The sequence below is a fragment of the Enoplosus armatus genome, chromosome 24 (genome assembly GCF_043641665.1).
Source record: "Enoplosus armatus isolate fEnoArm2 chromosome 24, fEnoArm2.hap1, whole genome shotgun sequence".
Taxonomy (NCBI): domain Eukaryota; kingdom Metazoa; phylum Chordata; class Actinopteri; order Centrarchiformes; family Enoplosidae; genus Enoplosus; species Enoplosus armatus.
The window spans coordinates 3161741-3177638 of NC_092203.1; the positions used below are offsets into that span (position 1 = coordinate 3161741).

At 42.7% G+C, this 15898-nt stretch overlaps 2 protein-coding genes across 4 annotated transcripts; one reads left to right on the forward strand and one right to left on the reverse strand.

Moving 5' to 3' along the window:
* Positions 1-235: 235 nt before the first annotated feature.
* On the reverse strand, positions 236-5677 carry clic5a (chloride intracellular channel 5a). 3 transcript variants are annotated; one of them, XM_070930347.1, is made up of 6 exons: positions 5153-5677; positions 1785-1894; positions 967-1092; positions 781-887; positions 484-659; positions 236-400 (listed from the first exon to the last, which is right to left on the reverse strand). In XM_070930347.1, the coding sequence occupies exons 1-6, from the start codon at positions 5675-5677 to the stop codon at positions 236-238; spliced, it is 1209 nt and encodes a 402-aa protein (XP_070786448.1). The 3 variants fall into 3 exon arrangements, with proteins under 3 accessions (XP_070786448.1, XP_070786450.1, XP_070786449.1); XM_070930349.1 differs by lacking the exon at positions 5153-5677 and adding an exon at positions 3145-3201 and having other exon boundaries at positions 484-653; XM_070930348.1 differs by lacking the exon at positions 5153-5677 and adding an exon at positions 3145-3201.
* Positions 5678-8615: 2938 nt separating this feature from the next.
* On the forward strand, positions 8616-13442 carry enpp4 (ectonucleotide pyrophosphatase/phosphodiesterase 4). Its single transcript, XM_070930350.1, has 7 exons — positions 8616-8853; positions 9166-9459; positions 9598-9702; positions 10220-10418; positions 10623-10796; positions 11090-11359; positions 11616-13442. Exons 1-7 carry the CDS (start codon positions 8617-8619, stop codon positions 11711-11713), a joined length of 1377 nt encoding a protein of 458 aa, XP_070786451.1. The 5' UTR covers position 8616; the 3' UTR covers positions 11714-13442.
* The last annotated feature ends 2456 nt before the right edge of the window (positions 13443-15898 follow it).

The following is a 15898-nucleotide window of genomic DNA, read 5'->3' on the forward strand; positions in this document are numbered from 1 at the left end:
TACAATCACCATGAGCAAACAATTTTCAGCCTCTTTGCATTTGTTTATCGTCAGTATTACTACAGAGGCATCAGACTACACAGCACCTTTGAAAATGATGAATAATGTGCTACATTAAACACATTCAAAATGACTCATCCTTTTAAAGAGTGTATATACTGTGTGTCAGAAGTATGATTTAGTAGATTTTCCAAATAGAAAGAAAGGTACAAAAGAGGCTGTGGTCATGATGCTTTCATTTTCCAAGCCTCTTCGCCACGTCCTTATAGGCTAGCTCGATTTCCACATCAGCTGTGCACGTGTTGGTGAACTCATCCCGGCTGTAGGCGTTGCCGAGGTAACGCCACACCCCTCTGAACTCGGACGGGATGTCATAGTTTCTGTATTTCTTCGCGACCACCTGGCAAAAACAAGTTGTCGTCACACTGCTGTCAGGAGACCAAATGAACCAAGCCTAACTACAACCAACCCAAAGCAGGTTACCTTGACAACGTGAAGTTTGGGCAGGAGGTTGCAGTCAGCCAGCGTCAGTTCGTCTCCGTCCAGGTATTTGCGGTTGGACACGCCGCTGTGGTGTCCCGCCAGAACCTCGTTAGCGAGCGCACACATCAGATACTCATCCAGCTTAGCCAGGGCCTTGTCTAGACTCTTCTCTAATGCTGAAATACACACCGAAGAAACACATATCCAGGTCATAAGGTCTCTGTTTGGAGTATAATGGATGTATATACATGTCTACTGGGTGCATATATTAATAGGTTTTGCGTACAGCGAGCTCACCTCGATTTTTATCTGGCCTTGTGTTTTTGACATATGCTGAGAACTTGGCAAATATGTCGTTTCCTGCTGTGTTGGATTCGCGGTTACTTGCTGCAAGTTTGGGATACCTAAGAAACAGGAACATGGTGTCAGCTACTATAGTTGCTTGCCCTATTCCCTGTTCCTATTTCTCTGTGTGACGCCTACTTCGGGGGAACCAGCGTTTCCTCCAGGTACTCCTCGATTTTGTTGACGTCCGTGAGAACCTCCCCCTGGAAGGTGATGAATGGCGGGTGTGTCCCTGGGGCCAGGTTGTGAAGGTCAGCCGGTTTCCTAATGAAGAGCGGAATCATTTTACAACCTCTACTATAAATCTGTAATGGAATACTCTTTCAATAACAGTGATAATACAGTTTCCAGTATTCAAACGATCCTTTGCTTACTTTACTTTGTCGATCCCTTCTTTATCTATGCAGCCGCGGTGGCTTTTGCCGCTCACGCTGACTACCTCGGGCCTCATTTCCCCAAAACAATTATGCTTTTAAGTGAAGTGTTTTTAAATGCGATCCTTTGAGGATTTGCCCATTACCTTCATGTATATCTCAAAGCAGCACTTGGAGCCAGAGCATAATTAAATGCATATCTGAAAGCTATCTGTTAGCGGCGTAATCAAACAGTAAGTTATGGGAAGTTGGGTATAGGCCCATGTTGTACTTTAATCACACAGGAGCTATTTTTTTTGTTTGTTGGCTTAATTTGAGCGCTTGCTGAGAGTGATTTTTCTTTGCAAAGATAACTAACCTGCTGGGCAAGAGCACAACTAGGTGGTACAGCAGCTTTAACATTAGCGAACTCACTCAAAATGCAATAACAATGTGCAATAATAGCCTATTCATGAGGTTTGGGTTGCAAAGAGGGCCAATCAGGACAGTGTAAACCCAGAGATGATGTTTATTCTCTATCCTCTAGTCTTTCATAGCGTTTTACTGTAATATTATGGTGTTAACATATGATGTTATTATTACCTCTTGAGGTCGACGGTGGTGACATTGAAGACTACACCTTTCAGCCAGAGGATCATAAAGAGGCGCTGAGAGAAGGGACAGTTTCCAATGCTCTCCCCATCAATCCCAGCCTGCACACACACACACACACACACACACACACACGAAAACGTGGTAAGACATTCATACTGCTGCAGAGATGGAGCACAAAACTGAACTAGAGTCTGTTTGTGATGCAGACAAACACTTTCCATAGCCTTCGTACGCTGACTTACTCCTCTTCTCATACGTGCACACACTCACGCACAAGGACACCCATACAAACTGTATATAGTGAAACAGACATACACTGATTCACACACAGATACACAACACACACACACACTCGCGACAAACGCCTGAACAAGTACTCAATCACTTCAATCAAATAACACACATTATACAGGAAGAAGAATCAGTTTGAAGTAGGTTGGGTCTCTAAGTGCGTACATACACTCATTTAATATTGGCATATGACCAAATACAGTGGGATGTGTGTGTGTGTGTGTGTGTGTGTGTGTGCGTGCGCGTGTGTGCAAAGCTGCAACAGGACACTGTAATGAGACCCCAAGTCCAACATGAATAATCCACACTGCTTCCATTAGCCGCATCACTGCCTGTTTGGACTTCTGGTTCCGACAATACTGCAGCCGTGTATCAGCTATGGAAATCATGCTGTCCTGCCATAATACTTGTCTGTCAATCCAAAGAAATGGACACTTTTGCCGAGCTTGAAACATACGTGGGATCTACTTTGAGGAGTCCAGTCATCTTACCCAGTTTTGGGTACCAACCAGCATGTAAACTATGCTGTTATGCTTGAAGCAGCATGACGCATTTCTACCTTTTCCATGCAGCCACTGCTGTCCATTCATTTTAGTACAATATGAAAGCTAGTAAGCGAAAGACAGTTGCCTACACATTCATAGTGCACATATTGTATCATAACCACGGACCATTTAAAGCTGCTGCTGTCCATTCTGAAGGGAGCCCAGTAATAATTCATTGGGAGAGAGAAAGAGAGAGATTGTCTATGCACGTGGGTGTCAGGTTAACACACGGAAAATCAGCACACAACAACAACAACATGGCATGCACACGCTTAAAGGAGCCACCCCCAACACACACACATACACACACACACACACACACAATATTTTACAGATTCTATAGTGTGCAAGTGCAGCTTAAATTTGACTAGTCCCACACAAAAACAACAACTATTACAGGCAGAATGCAGGGTGAGATAGTAAAGTTTGCACCGGAATGTAATTTAGAAGTGAGAAGAAAGTTGACCAAGTGTCACAAACTGTACAAACACACACACACACACACACCACACCTTGACAAATAGCTCAATATCAGGGTCCTTGTCCTCCTCGGCTGCAGTATCCGACATGGTCAAGAAAAACACGCTTTGCCTGGGTGTTTTGTTTCCACAAATGTGTAGGCGTGTTTGTGTATGTGTGTGTGTGTGTGTGTGTGTGTGTGTGTGTGTGAGTGTGTGTCTCAGTCTACAGCAGATTCAGGTCCATGCGGTGAAGTCCGCTTGGTCCCATAGCAGCTGTGTCAGAGTGTCAGCTGAGGACGAATGCCAACAAGAATGTGTGTGTGAGAAAGAGAGAGAGAGTGTGTGTGTGTGTGAGAGAGAGATTCAATTTGTACCCGAGGCACCAGCAGCGGGGTGTGACTGTGTCGGGCAAAAATAACCCCCTCGGATGGGGTGGGGAGGGGGGTGTCACTGAAAGCATTAATGTAGTGAGGAGTGGAAAGGACAGCCCGAGTCACCCAAGGGTGCCCTGCCCCGCCCCCCGCTTACAGCCCTGATTGACAACACAAGCGTGTGACTTTGAATCATGGAGAGTCATAGTCTCCTTCGCCAACTCATCAGCACCCATGGGTCCCATGCTGTGAATTCTGCTTCCCCCAGCTGGTCTTTGCTGCAGGGTGACATGAACTCTGGCTTCAGCTTCTCAGATGTGATGCGTCGGATTGAAGGTTTCCTGAGAGCTTGGTTACACATCGTGTGGTAATGTGTTTAATCATGGGGGTCAGAATTGATCCTACTAACACGTATTGTGTGTGTATCAAAGCCTGATACATCTCCTCTGCGCCACAGAGCTCCATTGTTGTCGCTAGAGTAAAGCACCAAATGTGTATTAATCCGCAGCTGAAAGTAGTCCCCAACAAATGCTCTACTTCCTCCTGTGTGGGCAACATTTGCTGAAAACTACAGGGCCCAGCTGTTTTAGGAAATGACTGAGCATTTTCTTTAAATGAAACTCGATATTTGTGACGCGTTTTTTAAGATTTACATCTTTTGACCAATCAAAATCAAGCATGGGCCGCTTAATAAGATGTGCTTTTGGTAAATGTAAGACTTTATCGCACCAAAAGTATTAGAAGTTTTCATGTTGTACAGTGTATTATTGAAATGATCCTAGAGTAATCCACCAAGTCTGCAGCAAATGTTAATGAGTTGTTTAGAAATGGATTTTGGTCCACACGCTTTGGTCGCTTTTCCAGAAGGTAAGTGGTAGAGCAGCTACTAAGTAATTAAGAAAAAGAAAAGTCAGCATGAAAATAGTTTGGAGCCGCTGGGCTTGGTGTGGTGCAGCCAACAGTTGACCTCAGTCTCTACTGCACTGACCCCAGGGTTATATTGCTATAATTTATGCTGTTGTAGTTTCAAAGTGTCATATTTATGATCCCTGTATATTCCAGTGCAACTGGACTTTAGCGTGGAGTGTGCAGATTATGTAATAAATTCAGTTGGAGGTGTTATTACGATAGATAGATAGATGCACACACAAATGGGAATTCACATGGCCATGCGACAGGAACCGTCCCCAACTGTCCCAGCACTGAGTCAGAACATTCTTGTCAGTTCAACTTAACTTATATTTAGAACCAGAGTAACACGCACACACACACACACACACATGCACACACTCACGCACACGCTCACACACACACACACACACACACACACACAGAAATGACTAACCATAATGGTATAAATAGAAGTGTGTGTGAACAGCACAGTGAGGTGTGTAGAGGGCCTAAACAATAGGACATAAAGTCCAACTCTGGACGCAATCACATACCACACACACACACACACACACACACACACACTGACCTTGCACACTAATAACTGCATACATAAGCAGCTGATATGAATGTGATAATGACTGAGATTTATGAGGCCTGTAAGTTAGTTCAAGGAAAGTGTTAGTACCACCAGGGCATGCATACAGTATGTGCATACACACACATCACAATATGTCCCACAGATAAACTGAAATCAATACACATAACATAGTAAAACCAGTCCACTTCTGCCCTACCTTAACAAAAAGAACAACTTTAGGCTCCTCCTTTTCAGGCTCTGGCTTCTCCTCTGGTTCCTCCTTCTCAGAGGCCGATGAAGAGGATGACGAAGATGACGAAGATGAGGATCTGCGTGATGAGTTCTCCCCGTCCATCTTCGCCTCTGGAGACCCCCTCTCCCAATGCACCTCTTTGCTGCTCTCCTCCACCTCTATCTTCTCCTCTTCTTCTTCTTCCTCTTTCTCCTCCTCCCTATTCCAGCCCTCCATCTCCCCTTTCTCTTCATCCTCAGCATGTGAGGAAGATGAGGAGGATGAGGACGAGGAGGAGCTGCTTCGCCTCTCGTCTGTGGGGGGGCGAGGCGGGGGGAGAGAAGGGGGAGCTGGTATTTGTCCTGTGGGCCATCCAGTGTTCTCGTACTCTGCTGTCAGGTCTGAGGGCTCGTCGTACATCGCCTCAGACGGCAAGTCATATATACCCGAGGACTGGTTCTCGTAGGTGGACCCTGGGGTCTCGTACACATTCTCCTCAGAGGGATCCATTCTGGGTGAAGAGGACAGAGGATGTCCTGAGACGTGTGTCAAGGTGTACGGCAGAGTGACTGTGATGCCAACAGCGCCTACCTTATCAAGAAGCACCCCAGGACTTTGGACAGGGAAGGCAGAGAGGCAATGCCAAGGAAAGGCAGCGGTGATCCTTAAAGGAGAATACAGCTTGAATAGACATAGGCATATTATTGCTATTGTTAGGTGGAGAGATAGTAGCACCAAAAAGTTAATTATTTAGTGGCTTTGAGCACAAAGTCCATCTTTTTTTAACCAATTATCAAAAACATACCTAAAACCTCTAATCACCAGTTCAGTGTTTTACAAAGAATACTGCCAATTTTACAATTAGGCAGCAACTGGTTTTGTACTTATTTTAATTTAGCATGCATAGCATTGCATGCATTCCACAGGCTTGAAACTTGCTTTTGTTGCCTTCAAGTTACACTACGAGGAAATAGACGTGTGCAGAGACAGCTCTGAAAACGTTGTGGCTCAACATCATTTTAGATTTGGTGACTCATCTCTTGTACGTTTTTATGCATTTTGGAGCGTAATATGATGCTTGTTTAGTCAACATAAGGCCATCCTGTGTGCAAGACAATTCATGGCACAAAGGTGAAAGCCAGGTTTAATATAATAAAATAAGTATTGGTTAACATTGGGCATGTCCTTGTAAAATGTCACAGCAGTGTAAGTGTAAAATGTTTAATAACTCATTTAATAACTCTAGTCTGAGTGTGACCAAGAATATCCTTTGCATTCAACCACATAATGCATCCAACCACATAATGCACCCACCCACATAATGCATCCACAAACAACAAACTGCCAGTACTTATCCCGCCCCCCGAAGCTGATTCGCTGCTTGAACTGCCAATTAAGTTAAGGCGTCAGTCGACGGTTACGTCAAGGTGTCCACAACAAGAGCAGAGGTACACAGTTTTTACGTCAAAATGAAAGCATTATGTTTTTAAAACCCATAAATAAAACATTTTGTACATATTTCGGCGTTTCTCTTTATCATAAATGAACAATTTAATTGCTCATTTGATAAAAAATGAAACTATATATGACAAAGATATCATTATTTTGTATTATGGTATGAGGCGTTTTCAGAGAGGGATTTATTTTGAAAAGCCCTGCCGGAACTTTCTGAACATACTCCTAGCTAACTCGACAACGTCGCAGCTCTTGTGTATTTTGAGGAAGTCTATTGATGATGTTACTGCGAAAACAGACATCCGGGGAAAGTTATTCAACAGTATAGTCTGGAGGACAACTGCCTGTCTGGCCTGCAACAGGTAACGTTATTAAACAGCATTAGCATTAGGTTATGATAACGTTGTAACATTAGCAAGCTAACATATGCTATGGAGACAGCTAACCAGCTCCACTGCTGATAGTGAAAATATAATATGATATGATTTTTCTCTTCTTATTATATATCACCCATTCTTCGTTTGACTTCTGTATTGCCGTTAGTATCTATTGATGTAATTATAATGCATATGTAATATATTATAATTCTTGGTATTTGTCAGCCCCCTGAACTGTGACTTCCTGTTTGTCTGACATGTCTGCTGAGGAATGTTGACAGTTTTCCTGTTGGTTATTTCCTTAAATGTGTTTTGTTTGTGTATGTTAAATGTCGTGTACGAGTGAGAGACAGACACCTGCAAAGTTACCAGGAAATATAGAGAGACATGTCCAAACAGGTGTTAAAATTGTGATGTGGATAGTTTGTGAATTCTTCCTCAGTTTGCACCTCTTCATTTGTGGTTCCCACAAATTCGATTTTGCTTTGATAACGTTATGAGGCTCTACCAAGGCAGAAGTGACTAAAGTTACTTAGAGGCTAATTCATTTAATCAAATAGAGAGAGAGATTCAATGCCTCTCTGTCTTTCAGTTGTATCCAAAGCGTGTTTGCAGTCAATCTAATTTCTTTAGATTTGCTCCAATTTCATGCTTCTTTGAGATCACAGCTTGTGTTTTTCAAGTCAGTAAGTAAAAGGGTAAAATCATACTTAACAGAAGTGAGTGGAATTGGCGGCGAGCTTTGGGGGAATTCCATTACAGGACCAATTGCTGGGTTATGAGAGTAAGATAAGACACTTGCAGGCTGATGCTGTTATGTGTCGTGTGAGTGGCAGAAGGGAAACTCAGAAAAATGGATACAACTCTGTTAAAAAGTAAAAATAGAAGCCTTTACACACACATGAGCCTCACCACACACACTAGAGAGTGTGATAGAAACCACTGTGAGCATTATAACCAGTTCCTCCACTACTCAGACACACTGTATTGTCAGTTGCCCCACGTTTTCCCTTTGTACACGCAGAAAATGAATGGACCCCACTATATACAAACATACAGACAGTAAAGCAAGTGGACATGACGCATGCTAACAAATGAACCTATCGCTCATACATGTATAATAGCTGCCTGCCGCTACAAAGCGAAGTAACCGCTAAAAGTTTCACTTCCTACAAAGCAAAAGTGAAAAAAAGACTTTTTTTTTGGCATAAAGAGAATCACGTTCTCTCTATGTGAGGATGGTGATTGGCAAACGTATATAGGGTATATAAATGTATATTCCTTGTTTTTTTTAAAAGCTTTACCCTGAAAGGTTTGGACAGTTTAGTGATGTGAAATTAAAACTGTCCACAGCTTGGGAACAGATTGTTTTAGTCTCGTCCCGCCGTGAGGGTCACATTTTTGATTCAGAGTGAAATACTCTTGGATGCCGTAAAATAATAAAAGTACAGACGTTCATGTTCAACACAGGATGAATTGGAATAACGTTGGTGATCCTTTAACTTTCCATCTAGCGTCATTTTAATTAGTCCAATATTTTGGTGTACGACTACATACCTGCAAAACTAATGACATTCCCATCGTCCTCAGTTGCACTTTCTTCCACATCTTTTCAGGATGTTACTGATAATACTGCTGGCCTTCCTGTGTGGCGTCGGAGCGTCGGCCGTAGAAAATGCCACGACACTGCTGGGCCCACCGCCGCTGCTGCTGGTGTCATTCGATGGTTTCCGGGCGGACTACCTGCAGAGGTTCCCCATGCCGAACCTGAAGCTCCTGTACAGCCAGGGGGTCCTGGTGGAGCAGCTCACCAACGTCTTCATCACCAAGACGTTTCCCAACCACTACAGCCTGGTAACAAACGCTGCTTGTGCTTGTTGTGTTGTGTGATAGATTATCTGTCAGATAGCGGTACGTGATGCTTATCTGAAAGCGCGTCCTTCCAGGGGTTTATCTGATAATGTAAACAGATGATAATGCCGACTTGAAAAGGCTGTATAAACTGCTTTGGACCAACTACATTTTCAGCAGACTGGGCCAATTAAGTCTATTAGGATTATCTATCATAGAATAAACTCAAAATACACAATATATTAGCATGCATAATAATGAATTATAGTGATCATAAGGAAACCAATAATAATTGTCTCTGTTTTCCCTCTCCAGGTGACGGGGCTGTACGCCGAGTCTCACGGCATCCTGGCCAGCAACATGTACGACCCCGTCAGCCACAAGCACTTCCACGCCGGCAACGACACCGACCCGGTGTGGTGGAGCGAGGCGCGGCCCCTCTGGATCACGGCGCAGGACTCCGGCTACAAGACGGCAGCCGTGATGTGGCCCGGCTCCGACGTGACCATCGGCAACCGCACAGCGACGCACTTCCTGCCCTACAACCCTGGCGTGACGTTCCAGCAACGACTGGGGAACGCGACAAACTGGATATTGGGTGACGGAAAGGTAGAAAAGTTGATTAGTAAGCTTACTATTACGTGTAATGTTTAACTTCTAAGTTACAGACGATGTTTCACTGTACTCCTTAATGCCACTTTAATGCACAAGGCTATTGTCTGATTACCATACACCCCATTCTACCAGGAGCAAGGAGTGAAGTTTGCAGCTCTCTACTGGGAGGAGCCGGACCGGTCGGGCCACTTGTTCGGCCCGGACAACACTACTGCCATGGGCAAAGTACTGAAGGAGGTACAGTCATTTGGTAAAGCTTGGTAAACCTCTGTTTACTAATTACCCCTGTGCTTTTCCTGCTGTGAGAAATGTTTGTCTTGAAAAAAGTCTTGTGCCCTATAGATTCAAACCCTTTCTTTGTACAGTAAACTGCTGCTGGTTGAGAACATTGGGTCATAAAAAGGAAGAACAGGTGAGAGGTAGTCAGTCCACCACTTTGGTCCAGATTGAAATATAACTATTGGATGGGTTGCCATGAACACACATTCATGTTCTGTATTAACTTTGGCGATCCTCTGACTTTTCCTCTGCACTAGTTGTCTGGTCAATTTGCTGGATGGAAGCAGCAGCTTTTGATTACATTTCCGCAGAGCAGGAAGTTCTTGCTTGGCATGTCTATGATACAGATGCAATACATATGGAAATTCATTGTAAAAACGGCATAAGCTGGCCAGTGACACAACACACATGACAGGATTAATCAGATTTCGGAAACAGTTATTGACGGCTGCGTCTCGTCTTTGTATGCGAGCAGGTGGACGACAACATTGGCCTGCTGATTGCAAAGCTGCACCAAACCGGCCTCTGGGGACGCATCAACGTCCTGATAACCAGTGACCACGGCATGGCTCAGTGCTCGGCCGAGCGCCTCATACGGCTGGACGACTGCCTCCACCCGGACAACTACACGCTGGTGGACCTCACGCCTGTGGCGGCCCTCATCCCAAATAATGGTAACCAGGTTCACATCACACATCAGAATGTGTAGCTTTTACTTTCTGTATGAAACACAGATAAAGCCTGATTCATTTGTGATAATACGTGAAGGTGAATTAGAAGTCATTGGTGCAACAAGTCCATTTGCATCTTTATGTTTTTAGTGGCGTTGTTAGGGCATTGCTCACACAGATGCCTCTTTCTGTGCGTGTGCCTTGCAGACCCAGAGGCCATCTTTGCCCTGCTGAATAAGTGCCACGCCCACATGACAGCGTATCTGAAAAAGACCATCCCCGATAGGCTGCACTACAGGAAAAACGACCGCATCCAGCCAATCATACTGATTGCCGACGAGGGCTGGACTATAGTGCAGCAAGGGAACAAGCTGCCAAGACGTACGTTGTGATAGCCGGACATTTGGTCAGCAACAAAGTCATCTGAAATGTTTTTCTCTCAATTGTCGCACACTTGCTTTTGTTTTACTCAAAGCACCTTATTGTTTCTTTTCACTCTAGCTATTTCTCGTAAGCTAGTTCCTTTTTAAATGGTATTAATATCAAATTGAGGCGCTAAATGAGTCTTCTTGAAGTACAGCATAGAAATATATTTATTTATAAGCAAATGTACACTGGAGGACACTCATAGGGCCCCCACCCACTAGCTCTCACTCTCCTTCCCCCTCCCTCAGTGGGCGATCACGGCTATGACAACTCCCTATCCAGCATGCACCCCTTCCTAGCAGCGGCGGGGCCCAGCTTCCGTCGGGGTTACCAAATGAGCCGCTTACAGAGCGTGGACCTTTACCCGCTCATGTGCCGCCTGCTGTCGGTGCAGCCGCAGCCCAACAATGGCACCCTGACCTGGGCTCGATGCCTGCTGGCCACTGAGACCTGCTGGGACGTCCCTCTGATGATCGGCCTGGTGGTGGGCGTCCTGCTGGTGCTCAGTACGATCACTGGTAAGTCTGGGGGTCTTAGAAACTACAAAAATGTCTTCAGTGGAGTCAGCAGAGGTCTTATAGGTTCCCCATGTGTCCTTTTTATTATTCTCTCAATTTACTAAAGAGGTCGTTCAGCCAGATTTGTTTCTTCATTTTGGTTCTTAAATTATTAAATTATTAAGAGTCAATTTCAGCTAATTCCCTGACATGTCAGTCTAAATGTACTGTACGTCTACAACTTATCAACCAACTAACACGAGGTGTTTCTCTACAGTTCTCTTCAAGATGGTGAGCTATCGCCGCCTGTCAGGCCCCCGGCCCTTCCAGAGGCTGCAGGTGGACGATGATGACGACGACCCCCTGTTGGACTAAAGCAGTCGGAGCCCACACTGATCCGTGTCACCTGTCCGTGCTCCAATAGGTACCTGACATGTTGCACTTTATTCACTGAGCCCTAGCTTTCACTCTGACATGTGTGTGTGTGTGTGTGTGTTGACATGCAGCAGAAAGATCTGTTGTTTTAAAAGCCTTCAGGCCGACTGACAGCAGCTGGGGAGTCGTACACTGGTGCAAAAGCAGCTGTAGGAAATAGTGAAAACTATAGTTGCCACTGACTCTCCATAATGTTAATGTTAAAAAGTTATGGTAGACTTGAAAATGTGACGAGAAGCCAGTGGTGTTTTGTTGTGGAATGTTACTCGTTTTCAGGAAGGGTTGGAAGATTTTTTTTGGTGGGAGGATGACAACAATGACATTAATAATTGTATTCATTTGTTGAAGTTACTGATTTAAGATATTTTTTTCAATGCTTTTTGTGTGGGAATTGTGTTTATAGAAGACTTTATTTCATGTGTGTGTACTTGTTGTACTGTTTTGGAATTTGTAGTGTTACTTTTTGTCAGCAGAGGGAGCCAGTAGCTCATTTAAGATTTATATAGCGTCTCACTGAGATCCGCTTTTTTATGAAGAGGAAAGCTTGAAGGATCTTTCGTTGGAATGTTTTCATTGTCCTTATTTTTCAGATTACTGTTACTGTTTTGGTTTATTCGTTACACTGATACCTGAGTCTGCATATTCGCATGCTTAAAAACTGAATTTCACTCTTGAATCGTAGTGTAATAGGTAATAATGAATATAAATGCTACAATAAAGTGAAGAGGGTGGTTTCTATGCAAATCGTTCATAACTGTGGATGTGTCAAGTATCCATTCTTAAAGTATATATGTGAATTATACCAAAGTCAAATTATTAAAATGCACAACAGATGCTCCAAAGAGATAGTCACCATCACCATCACTATTCGTCTTTAGTTCATTTAGAATCCCACATACTCCGTCCTGCTGCTGCAAATACTGCAAATAGAGTGCCAAATGTGTATTCATCCGCAGCTGAAAGTAGTCCCCAATGGGTGCACCTTTTTCTCCCAGCTGTTTTATGAAATGTATTTACTGCTTTTAATAAATAAAACAATATATTTCTGACCTGTTTTAAGATGTATGTATACTGTAGGAACCAATGGTGTCTGGGCTGAGTCACACCAGCAGGGTAGGGATGCGGAAAAGTATCAAGAGACGGACAAACACATTGTAGATTTTGGTCTTCTCATTGGATTTCTTGATAATAACAAAACTATAGAATATTGCCAGCCTCATCCTTTAATGCAGTACTGCACGCACGCTTCTCCAACATGTATCTAGTGATATGTATATACTGTTCATGCATCGTGTGTGTATGTAAGTATGCCTCTTGCTGCTGAAACAAGTTATGTACTTTCTTCTGCATATAGAATCAATTTGTGTGTTATACTGTAAAACAGTATAATTTTGTGCCATTAAGCAGTCCCAGTGTAAAATGCAGGCCAGTGGTATGCAGTGTAGAAGCTCCCGGTCTTGATATGTTGGTCTCATTTTTATGGTTATCATATTTATGTGTGTTTGTAATGCTTAAATGCTACATGTAAGCTGCACCTTTGTGTTTAAAGTTACTGTTTTTAGTTTTCTAGTTTTGAGAAATGTTACTATGCAAATTCTGTCTGGCCTGTAGAGAGATTCCGGTGGTTTAATGACATTTTCAAAATGAATAAAGTTGAGTAAAAGTCTGACTTTTTGCGTTGTGATTCAAAGGAATGTCACTAAATGGAAAGGAAAAGCGACACACATTTGGAAAAATTAATTTATATTCCTTTATATTTTTTTTTTTCTCCATCGCAGTCACAACATTACAATGTAATAAAATGGTAAATATATAAAATCAAACTCAATACTGACACATATACATTTCTGTATCGTGTACAAAACCAAATGAACTGTACATGTTTTCATTTATATCTGTTTTACATCATTTAAAATCTGTCATAATTTCTATGTAGTCATCTGTATTATTGTAAATCTTTGTCTCTTCACAGATAAATAGACTTTATTTTCAGGAGGTATTGTAACAAAAATAACACATTTCCTAACGCTGGCCACGTAGAGCCATTGAAAATATCATTCAACTCTTCCCCAGAATGCTTTTACGCTATCGTAGACACAGAATACACAGACGCACAAGAGATACACAATGTGTCTTGTTGTTTCTCTCCCGTTTTGTTTGTGGTTGGTCAGAAACATTCGGTGTGAATTTGGGAACCCTCAAAAGACCAGAAGATTCCTGAATGGTGTTTTTTATGAGCTGATGCCGGAGCGGTTTGAACACGGTCGATGACAGCAGCCATCATTTCTATTTTAGCCAGACAGCCCCTGCTTCCATTACAATAAAAACCGCAGGACAACCAGTTTTGTTCCTCTTTCGACATTTCCTTTCTCAAGTTTGAAATATGTGCTTATGTGTTGAACTGTTTATTGGCATGTAGCTGCACACTGCAAATATGACCATCTATCAAGCTATTTAATCACACCCCCAGTCAAAAAATCTTAACAAATTTGCCTTAATTGTTCATTTACTTAATTTTTCTTTAAGGGCTGGTTCCCAAAAATGACAAGAAATCATATTTTCTCACTTATCTAGTGGTATCAAGCCATGTAGATAGGTTTGGTTTCTGTCTCCACCCCAGTAGTGGAGGTAAATGGGATTTCAACTGTGGCGCTCAAAGCATAAAAAAACCCCCACATTTTAAAAGAATAGTTTGACATTTTGGAAGATATTCTTGCTGAGAGTTAGATGAGAAGATTGATACCACTCTGATGTCTGTACGCTAAATATGAAGCGACAGACAGGAGATGGATAGCTTAGCTTAGCATAATGACTGGAGGTAGGGGAACTTCCACCCTTTGTGCTAACTAAGTTAACCGGCTGCTGGCTCCATGAGAATGGTGAAAATTCTTGACATTTTTGTCAGTTTTGACAGTTTTTTTTCACTGATCATTGCTTGTGGTGATGGTCTTTCTTTGCAGGACAATTAAAAAATGTTTGTCAGGAATGTGAGAGATTATTCATCTGCTCCTCCTGATCCCCTTTTTCCAGAGAAACAGAACCAGCGCTTGGTTGTGGCTGTCTGGCAAATTACCTCCTACAGATCTAATATCAGTGTGCTTATACTCAAGACAACACGATGGCACAGACTCCTACGAAAACACAGTTTCCACTTAAGCCATATTTTTCTTCTCTTGTCTTACATTCTGGATAATTATAAAGAACATTTACTATCAGTACATTTGAAAGAGCCATCTAAGCGAACTCATCGAACATAGATCCAACTGAGGGTTACCAGAAAAAGGTATTTACAATCAAATTGCCAACCACGAGAAAATAAAAGGTACTTTTGCACATTGAAATCTCTAGCTACTTTTTTTTTCCAAGCTGAAGAACACAGTAGAAAAGCATGACCCCGACAAAATAAAAGCTCATGGTACATCTTATAGATACATCCACATTAAGGTTTAATTCGACCCTGCCCTGTGCTTATAGTATCCACACCTGAGTCAAATCGCTGAAATCCCTCCAACTCCTTTTCCATGGTGGAATTTGAGTATTTGTGCCAAAACAACCAAAACCTCTTCGGTCCTAAAAGGAAAGGATTTCAATTGTCGTTGGACTCAGGTGTGGTAGAAACTGGTCTGAGATCAGAAACAGCTTAGCGTCTGGCCTCGATTTCTACAAAACCATGATGAGTGGTGATAATGTCACAGCTCTGGACCAAGCAAGTAAAACTTTGGCTAAAAAAACGCATATGAAGCATTACTGACACATACACACACTCACACACACACTCACACACACACACACACACACCACACATGCTCACTCACACACAGCCTAACCACAGGCCTCATATGCTTTGCAGACCCTGATAGTGGAACCTTTATGTGTTTATCCAAAGAACAAAAAAATAACGTTCTGGTTTTTCACATTCCTCTGTCGGGAGGTTGCATCCATCCTGGTTATTCCCCAGCTAAAGGTACATTACACTGTTTTTGTTTCCTCCACCCTCCCGACCAGCTTTAACCCATCAACAGACAAATTTGATATAGAAAAATGTAAATGAAGTCCATAGAAATGATATGCAGGATGACCAAATTATCATCGACAAATAAATGTAAACAAATGTTATATCACATG